At 32.5% G+C, this 9,628-nt stretch overlaps 1 protein-coding gene across 1 annotated transcript; it reads right to left on the minus strand.

The window, feature by feature from the left end:
- Positions 1-6,222: 6,222 nt before the first annotated feature.
- LOC110032746 (histone H1-like) lies at positions 6,223-7,123 on the minus strand. Its single transcript, XM_020736493.1, has 2 exons — positions 6,900-7,123; positions 6,223-6,821 (listed from the first exon to the last, which is right to left on the minus strand). Exons 1-2 carry the CDS (start codon positions 7,053-7,055, stop codon positions 6,294-6,296), a joined length of 684 nt encoding a protein of 227 aa, XP_020592152.1. The 5' UTR covers positions 7,056-7,123; the 3' UTR covers positions 6,223-6,293.
- Between the last annotated feature and the right edge of the window lie 2,505 nt (positions 7,124-9,628).

A 9,628-nucleotide genomic window follows, 5' to 3' on the forward strand; every position in this document is an offset into this window, starting at 1 on the left:
TCAACTACTTTCACAATATCTACTATAGTTAAAATAAACAAGTTCTCACCATTTTAACATCACATCTTCTCCAATTTTTTTTTTTAAATTTCACAAATAAAATAAGTTATTTCAACTATTTAAATCCCTGAATTGTTTCCTCTCAATTTTTCACATAATGTCTCAACTTAACATTTTTTATTCATATTTGTGCGGGATATTCACACAAAATTAATATGTAATCCCTCGCTCAATTATATAAAAAAAATTATTCTAATACACAATAAATAATAATAAAGTAATTAAACTTTTTTAATTAATCAAAATGAAAGTGTATATATATATATATATATATATATATTGGTTTGAAGTAGATTAAAAGTAATATAATTCAAAATTTTTATTTATTCGGCAACACGGTAACACGGACAACTTGCGGGGCAATGGGGACAACAGTTTTTTGATAACATTTATGAAGTAACTCAAATTCGGCCAAATAAGCCGACTTCTAAATTCAACCAAAATAAACCAAGGTGTGAATTTCAAATTCATTCATATTTTACATTGTATCTATAATTCTTTCTATGATATACATTATTTTCTAAAATTATTGTAAAAAAATTATAGTATACTACAAATTCTTCCAACCAAACATTTATGCAAATTGAAGCTATCACGATACTCTCCACACATATAATTCACATACTTTTTGTTTGTTTTCTACATTTTTTTATAAATACGGTCCAACTGAGAAAAGCAGAAATATTTATAAATGAAAAAATTAGATAGATAAATGAAAAAAATATGATTTATATTATGATTATTTAAAAAAAAAGAAATTAAATCCCAGATAAATTAAATTCGCTCCTAAATGTAAAGACATGCTCATTATTTTAAAAATCAATTTCACATAAGGGCATTTACATACATAGCACAAAAGTATTATACATTTATATAGCTCATATCTAAACTTTCATAATTATATGAAAAATATTAAAATATTAAATATCGCATAAAAAAATAATATTATTATCATTTTTATAAGTAAAATATTTATTTTCATGCATAGATTCACAATGTTAAAATGTTATGTAAATATGAAAATATAGTTGTGAGATGCATGAATATATTAGAATTATGTGCTAGGCATATAAGTTTCCAAAAAATTAATTAGAATCAATTTCAAAATATATAATAGAAAGATTTACACATATACCGCTCAATTCATATGCATCAATTTAACCTTTAAATGTTATCTAACACATAAATGTTAACCTTTACATGCTAGCCTACTTATATAATCACGTTTTTGAAATTGAAATAATAATAATATTTTTGATGTAATATGAAAATTAAGTGAGATAAATATAAATATTAAAATTTAAATATTAGATATATAAACACATAATGAGTTGTGGACCGCGTAGGTTGTAGTAGGTCGTATAGGTTGTAATGGTGAGTTGTAATAACATTCATAGGCCACAAAGCCAAGAGCTTGGAGCTGTGGACCATGTAGGTTGTAGTTGGTTTGCGTAAGCTTTGGTGGTGTGTTGTAATAATGTTTGTGGACCACGATGGTCGTAGTTGGAAGTTGTTGACCATATAGGCTATTGTGGTGAGCTACAATAATATTAGTAGTCCATAGAGACTGGACTTGGGAGCTACATGAGTTATGGGTCGCGTAGATCGTAATTGGTCACATATGTTGTAGTGGTGAGCTGAAATAATGTATGTAGCTCGCAGAAGCTAGAGTTAGAAGTTGCATGAGTTGTGTGTCACGAAGATTGTAGTTGGTCACATAGTCAATATTGGGGACATATAGTAGTGTCACTTGAGCATCTTATCATAGTAATGAGTTATCATTGCAGTGAACCATATATATCTCTAGCAAGAGGCAGTGGTGTGGTGGTGGCAACAACATGTCGGTGGCAAACGATGGTGGTTGCCATAGCAGAGGTCGGCAACGACGATTGTTGGGAGTATCATTGACGAGTCACAAGTCGGGAGGAGGCTGATGAGTTGCAAGTTAGCCGGGCCTCCGATTGGACGATGTGAGGTGGAAGGCAGGAGGCGAAAGTGATCCGATAGATGGCGCATCAGTGATCTCAGGATGTGGATGGCGGTCAGCCACATCAGCGATCTGAGCGACGTGGGATCGAACTTTGGGAGGCATAAGCAATTCAATGGATGGCAGGCAATAACATCATTGATCAATCTCACGGCTTTATGTTATGCAATCAAAGGAGCTCCTTTTACATTGTTGTTGTGCACCTCGGAGTCACCCAACTTATTTTTGTGTGATCAATGGAGCTCACTTTTGCATTATTGTCGCCCACCTTGGAGTCTCCCAAAGTGTTTTTGTACGATCAATGAAGCTTCCTTTTTTACATTGTTCTTGTCGATGTGGGAGTCTCACATCATTGTTTTTTGTGTTCAATGGAGCTCCCTTTCTGCATTGTTGATACCCACCTCAAAGCCTCTCATCTTATTTTTGTGAGACCAACAAAGATTCCTTTTGCATTGTTGTCAATGATTTTCTACCTTATTGATGCGCTTTCTAGATGAAAATTTTTATGCTGTTAATTCTCTTTCGGAAGAAGATTTTCTATGCTTCAAGATGTCAGCGTTCAGGGAAACACTTCCCTCATTTCTTAAAGGGTATGGATGACCAAGCTTGCAAAAATCAACCACATCATTGACGAGCACAAAAAGATGAATAACTCTTATGCAATACACATATTGTTATTAATAAATCAGTTAGCGAAGTGGAGAGATGAAATATCCTCCATAAAAATATATCTTTCTCAGCAATAATGGAACTACTAGATCTTCGAGAAGAACTCGAGGAGACACATGCAAACCTTGATCAACAGTACTGAATAACGTTTTTCAGCCATAAGGGTAGAGTTGGAAGCTGCATGAGTTGTCAGACACGTAGGTTGTAGTTGATCACATAGGTTACAGTGATGAGTTGTAATAATGTTCGTAGGTTGCAAAAGCTAGAGTTAGAAGTTACATGAGTTGTGAGTCACATAGGTCATAGTTGGTCCCATAGGTCATAATAGATAGCTATAACAATTTCGTTTTTTCATCAAAACCGTAATAAGGGGTTGTCGTTGCAGTAAATCACATTGGTCGTAGGTTGTAGTGAGAAGCAGTGAGGACTGAGGAGAGAACTTTAGAAGTTTGGAGAAGCCCATTATATTCTAAGTACGGTGGCTATAAGTAGTTATTGCGAAGAGTTGCAGTGTACTTAAGGTGCGCTTTTAGACTACCTTCGGAGTGCGTCGTTACATTGTACTCGGAGTGTGTGGTTACAATATCTTTGGGTTGTATTGTTATACCGACTTTGGGGTGCGTCATATCATATTTAGGGTGGATCTCGAAGTGTTAGATGTTTATTGGATGACATTTTATAACAGTGTTAGATGATTAACACTAACGATAATCAACATCATCTAATAATCATTACATAACCATTTTCTCACTAGTAGCATCAACTGTCCCCGATCTACTAACTCCTAAAAACTAAATGCATCATCAAATCTGTCACCCTATCTCGATAAACAATTTATCATTGACATTTCCCAACCATTATTTTCAACGATAAATAACCATCATTATCATCCAATTCTGCATATCTAATCATTATTTTTCAACCATCATTGTTTTACAATCATCTCGCTACTCTTATCACTCAATCAATATTATTCAACCGACATCACCTAAGCATTACCATGAATCCATATCTTTCGACTCCTTTCACAATATCTACTATAATCAAAATGAACAAGTACTCTTCACTTTAAAATCACATCTCCAATAACTTTTTCTTTATTTCACATATTAAATAAATTATTTTAACTATGAAATTTCCGTAATTTTTTCCCTCCCAATTTTCCACAGAAATTATAAAGTCTCAACTTATAATTTTTATTTATATTTGTGCAAAATATTCATACAAAATTAGAATGTAATTGTAAAAAAAAAATATTCCAATACAGAATAAATAATAATAAATTAATAAAAATATTCTAATTAATCATAATGAAAGTAGAAATGCAATAAAATTCGGATATTTTAGGAAATATATAGGTTTGTTACGTGGCTAAATATGATTGCCTAATTGAAACATATTTATTTTTATATATAGTACTTCGGTATGGGCTGAAGGATATAGACTCCTTTTAATGAAAAATTATTCGATACGGATCGGACAACGCACGCAGCTTGCGTGCGTGTCCGATCCGTCCGATGTATTTCGGTAGGCTCCACTTAAAAAAAAATTTTTTTTTAAACAGAAATAATCTTGACCGTAGATCACCGTGATCTATGATCAGGATCGTACACTCCGTATGCAATAATTTCTCCCTTTTAATGGGCATAAAAAAATGTCAACGTCTCCTACCACAAATAAAGACATTTGTGGAAAATGTCAGCTTTGTTCATTTATTATTCATTTATGAAAAATATGTTATTTTGAAAATCAATTTCATACATAACACAAAATTTACATATACTTTTACATATAATTTATAGCTCATAATTAAACTTTAATAATTAATAGCACTCAAATATTCAATATGACACCAAAAATAACATTTTTATCTCTTGTATTCATTGATTTAAAATGTCAAAATATTGTGAAAAAATGACAATTTAGATGTGAGATAAATAAATATATAGGAATCATATCCTAGGCCATATGCACATACAAACTTCCCTTTCACATCCATTCCAAAACATCTAATAACAGATAAAATCAAAATTAATTATTCTACAATAAATTAATTAGAATCAAATTTAAAATATATATTATATCAAATTATATAAGTTAAATATTTAAATATATGCCACACAAAATTGATTTATCTTACAAAAAAACTTTCAACATTTATGTATTTTTCCTTTAATACATAAATTCATGAACTTCTAAAATATCCATGCTCCAGATTTGACAAAAGTTGCAAGAAAAAATACTTTTCAGGCAATTAGCAACAAATACATACTTTCATAAAGTTTTATTAATGATCTTAATTAATGCTCCCATACAATCAAACAAATCCCCCTAATAAAAAAAAAACATTTGAGTAAGTAAAACAATGTAAAATTACATACATATTAGGTTATTAAGAAGATACAGATAAGTTGCACTTAGATTACAAGAAAAATTATAAGAAATATAATCTAAATATAACCTACATGTACCTTTTTAATAATTTAATATATACACAACTCTACATATATATATATATATATATATATATAAGACATGCAAATATAAGTTGCGCTTGGATTACAAGATAAATTATAAGGAATATATCCCAAGTATAACATACATATACTCTTTTAATAACTTAATATATACGCAATTCTACATATGTAAAACATACACATAGGGGTGTAAACGAACCGAACACGAACGAACAGAGCTTGTGTTCGTGTTCGGTTCGTTTGAAATTTAATTTGTTTGAAATTATTCGTAAAGTCACTGTTCGTGTTCATTTCTTAACGAACGAACCGAACACGAACCGAACACCAACTGTTTGCAAATGACGAGTCAGTTTGACATCTCTAATATTAATATATATAAATAATATATTATATTAATTATATAACTTATATTATATAAATATATAATATCTATATTAATATCATAATTTTTTTATATATAATTATTTTAATTTTTTTTTTATATTTCGAACAATAAAAATTCGAACACGAATTGTTCGTGTTTGGTTAATTTAACTAACCGAACGAAAAAAATTTGTTCACATTCGTCCCGTTTACTTATCAAACGAACAAATCAAACACGAACTCATTGACGAATCGAACACAAACTATCCCCGAACAACGAGTTTTTTTGACAGCCCTACATACACAAATATTTCTCCAATAAAAAATGGGCATTTACATATATTCACCGAATTCCTATACGTATTTTACGTATTGAACATCAAAAATTTCTTTTTTTTCTTTACATTCATAACACTTGAATCACGACTTCTATTTAACTTCATCGAAAAAAAAACATTATTTTAAAATAAAAATTTATTAAAATAAATATCGAACTTTCACTGTTCGATATGTAACTATTGTGTATGCACGTCAATTTTCCAACCAAAAAACCGAGGAAGAATATAAGCTGAAAGCTTGTTGATTACATGGGTCAGTGATCAAATATATGGCAGAAGAGAAAAAGGTTTAGTTACATATAAAATGTCAGCATAGCCCCTGTAACAGAGTTAAATTTACAAACACTGCCCTTGCATAAAAACTAAACAAAACATAAAACCGTAATTACGTACTTCCTACTATGCCTTTCTAGCCAAAGCCTTCTTTACCGGTACCTTAACTGCAGAATTCCCACTCTTCACCTTCTTCGTCGTTTTAGCCACTTGTTTTTTTGGTGCAGCAACAGTTTTGTTTGACGCAGCAACCTTCTTCCCAGGAGTCTGTTTAGCAGAAGTCTTCGCCACCTTAGCAGGGCGATTATTGGATTTCTCTGCAACAGTCTTAGGTTTAGGTTTTGAGACCTTCACAGCCGCTTTGGGCTTTGCCACGGCGGTCGCCTTCACCTTAGACTTGGCGGCCACGGCCGATTTCGGTTTTGTCTTGGTTGGCTCAGTAACAGAGGGTTTCTTAGTTTTCGCAGGGAGCTTGTACGAGTTCTTCACCTTAGTGAGCTTTCCACTTGCTACAAATTTTCGGAGCTGGACGAGAAGTAACTTGCTGAAGTTTGATGGCAGGTGTGATTTGTGCTTGTCTTCGATGAATTTGGTAATGGCGTACTGGCTCGATCCCGTTCTCTCCTTCAACGAAGTGACTGCCTCTCCAATCATCTAGGGTTAGGCCCCATCACAACAATCGCATCAGATCGGAAAAATAAGGGTAGAATATGTATTATAATGATTAAATACCTCAAGATAGGTTGGGTGTGCGGAACTAGACCGCAGGTTGCTAGGGTTCTTCTTCTTGGCCTTCTGCGAATTAGTTGTCTTCCTGCGATTGCCGGCGGAATTTGCAGGAGCCGAAGCCTTCGCTGGTGCAGCACGCGAGACTTCTTCTCTCGCCATTTGGATTAAAATTGGTGCGAGGGCTAGCGTTTGAAATGTTGATTGATGAGAATGGAGAACCCAGATATGGCGAGGCGGAGATTTTGCGAAGCAAATGGCGTTTAAATAGTGAGGAAACGACAAAGAAGAGACACGTGGAAGCGATCAATTGGTGGATGGAAACTGGACTCGGATCTTTGATGGGAGTAATTTAAATGAGGGCCCTTGGATTTTACTATGATCAACGGCTGTTAGTTATTGTGAGGTGAATGAAGAGGGGTGAGGTTGAGAGGATGGGAAATTAGCTAGGTGTGTTTTTCCTCTCTCTTATTTGTGAAATAATGTGAGCAATAATGTATGAATTTCAGAGATATTTGTGTCATTTTGAAGCTATGAATCTTAGCTTTAAATCAAATGTGGCCTTGCTTGATTTGGGGAAGTATTTGGGGAGAATTTTGGGTTTAAAGTGTGGTTTGTCATGGAGATTAATTGTGTTACTTTGTGGAGTTCTGGGTTTTAATTGCAAATCTTGATAATTTTTTCTTATTTTTGTAATTAAGGATCATAATAAATGAGTTGAGAAGTTGGTGGAACCTTAAATAATGAGAATTTGACAGGAAAGCGATAATTTTATTACGAATTTAAAGTTGTGGTAAAAACACTTAATTTTTTAACTTATTGATATATATACGGACGCACACAAAGAAGTTTAATGTTTTACATATAAAACTAGAATTTAAGTAACATTGTGCTTGTTGATATGCAAAATAAAAGTTATATTCTCATTAAAGTTGTTATTTATATTTTGATCCATGAATCTATAAGTAAAGATGGAAATGCTTGCTTGTATTTAACAACTAGATGTTTTAGATGAATTAAATCTTATGACTTGAATGCATTTTAGAAATCTAATGTGTAAGGATAAGATTTGCAATCAAATTGAGTCAAGTCAAGCACACAATGAATTGTAATTGCTTGATCACATTAAATGGTATACATGCTTAGTTCGATTTCCAACTAAGTTTTCACATATATGTCTAGACTTACATTACTATTCTTCTTTATTATGAGAATCGTAGGTTTGTATTTGACTTTTTAAAATTTATTAAATGATTATTTAAAAGAGCTAATGAATAAGCTGAGGAAATAACGAGTTGTTGATTTCTCATATTAATAAATATTTTTAAGTTTTAATGAAAAATAATTTAATAATTTATCTAACAACTTCATACCAATTAAATAAACAACAATTAAACTTGTTAATATATATATCTACATGAGGCTTTACCTACCACTTTAAAAGAACGTAATGATGGCTGAATGGTTTCTCCTCCTTCAATATTATTATTGCAGTTAGCTCTTATTAGATTAAATTATGCATAAGGCTCAAAATAAAGAGAGAAAAATATATAATATATCTTATACTAAATGTTCCCCACAACTGAAGTATTATAAATGGGTTTTATATTTATTATTTTCTTGATTTTATTTAAATTAATAATAATATTAAGAATGCCCAGAGATACTTCTCAAAGATTTGATGTTTTGAATTAAATGTGGGATGACTACCTCACCACAAGCATGCCTAAAACGTTAATGTGAACACCCTTTCGAGACTACAGTGAAGCTACCTCCCGCTTGGAAGTAGTTTTCATAGACTTTGTTCCTAAATAAGATGTGGGAAGAGTACCCCATCACAATCATGCCCAAGATGTTAAAGTGAAAGACATTTTGATATTACAACAAAGGTTTCCCCTCATATTGAAGAATATAAAGAAGTAGAGGCTTAGTGTCTCAAACCTCAAGAATATGTCAAACAAGGCATCATTTCCCACAGAAGACGCTAAATTGATACGTGTCAGAAGATTCACAATGGTAGAGTAATGATTTAGCTTCTTTGCGTAATGATTTAGCTTCTTTGCGTTGGACAAAGATATGACACACAAAGATGAAAGAGAAGCAAGCAAGGGGAGACACCTCAAATTTTTACTTGGAAATACTTGGAAATGGAAAAAAAACTACAGAACATAGCCCTGTTGAAATTATCGAGAATGTGATTGTAAGTATATAGACTCACTCTTCTCTTAAATTTAAAAAAAATGGAATTACAATGTTGATGAACAATGGTAGTTCAATAATAACAGTCGTAATGGGTCGTAAAGGTTGCAACCCATTACTATGGAAGCATTACTCCATTGTTAATATTATAAATGGTGGTTGTAACGTCTGTTGGTCATATATGTCATAGTTGAAAGTTATCACAACAGTTAGTATGTAGGTCATAAATGGCTACTTCAGAAGCTTTGGTTAGCCACATCAACCGTAGTAGACAATTGTGATATCGATCGTAGGCCACAAATGCCAAAGTTGGGAGCTTCATAACTTCTGAGTCAATAGGATATAGTTGGTGCCCCTTCCATCACCAAACTTAGAGGTCATCCAAAATCTAAGGGAAACTCAGCCCAATTGCTTCCTGAGCTTCTCACATACCTCCTAGGTGCAATTCAACCATCTTTAGCTACCCATTCCCACTGTCCAAGCTCAATTTCACCGCCCAAATCCAGGACCTTTTCGATCATTTTGCCAAACCTCTC

Source organism: Phalaenopsis equestris, unplaced genomic scaffold (assembly GCF_001263595.1).
Source record: "Phalaenopsis equestris unplaced genomic scaffold, ASM126359v1 Scaffold001018, whole genome shotgun sequence".
NCBI classification, from domain to species: Eukaryota; Viridiplantae; Streptophyta; class Magnoliopsida; order Asparagales; family Orchidaceae; genus Phalaenopsis; species Phalaenopsis equestris.

Coding starts and splice junctions, on each gene's coding strand:
- LOC110032746 (XM_020736493.1), bottom strand. CDS start 7,055: ATGGCGAGAGAAGAAGTCTCGCGTGCTGCACCAGCGAAGGCTTCGGCT. Junction 6,822..6,899: donor CACACCCAACCTATCTTGAG/GTATTTAATCAT, acceptor GCCTAACCCTAG/ATGATTGGAGAGGCAGTCAC.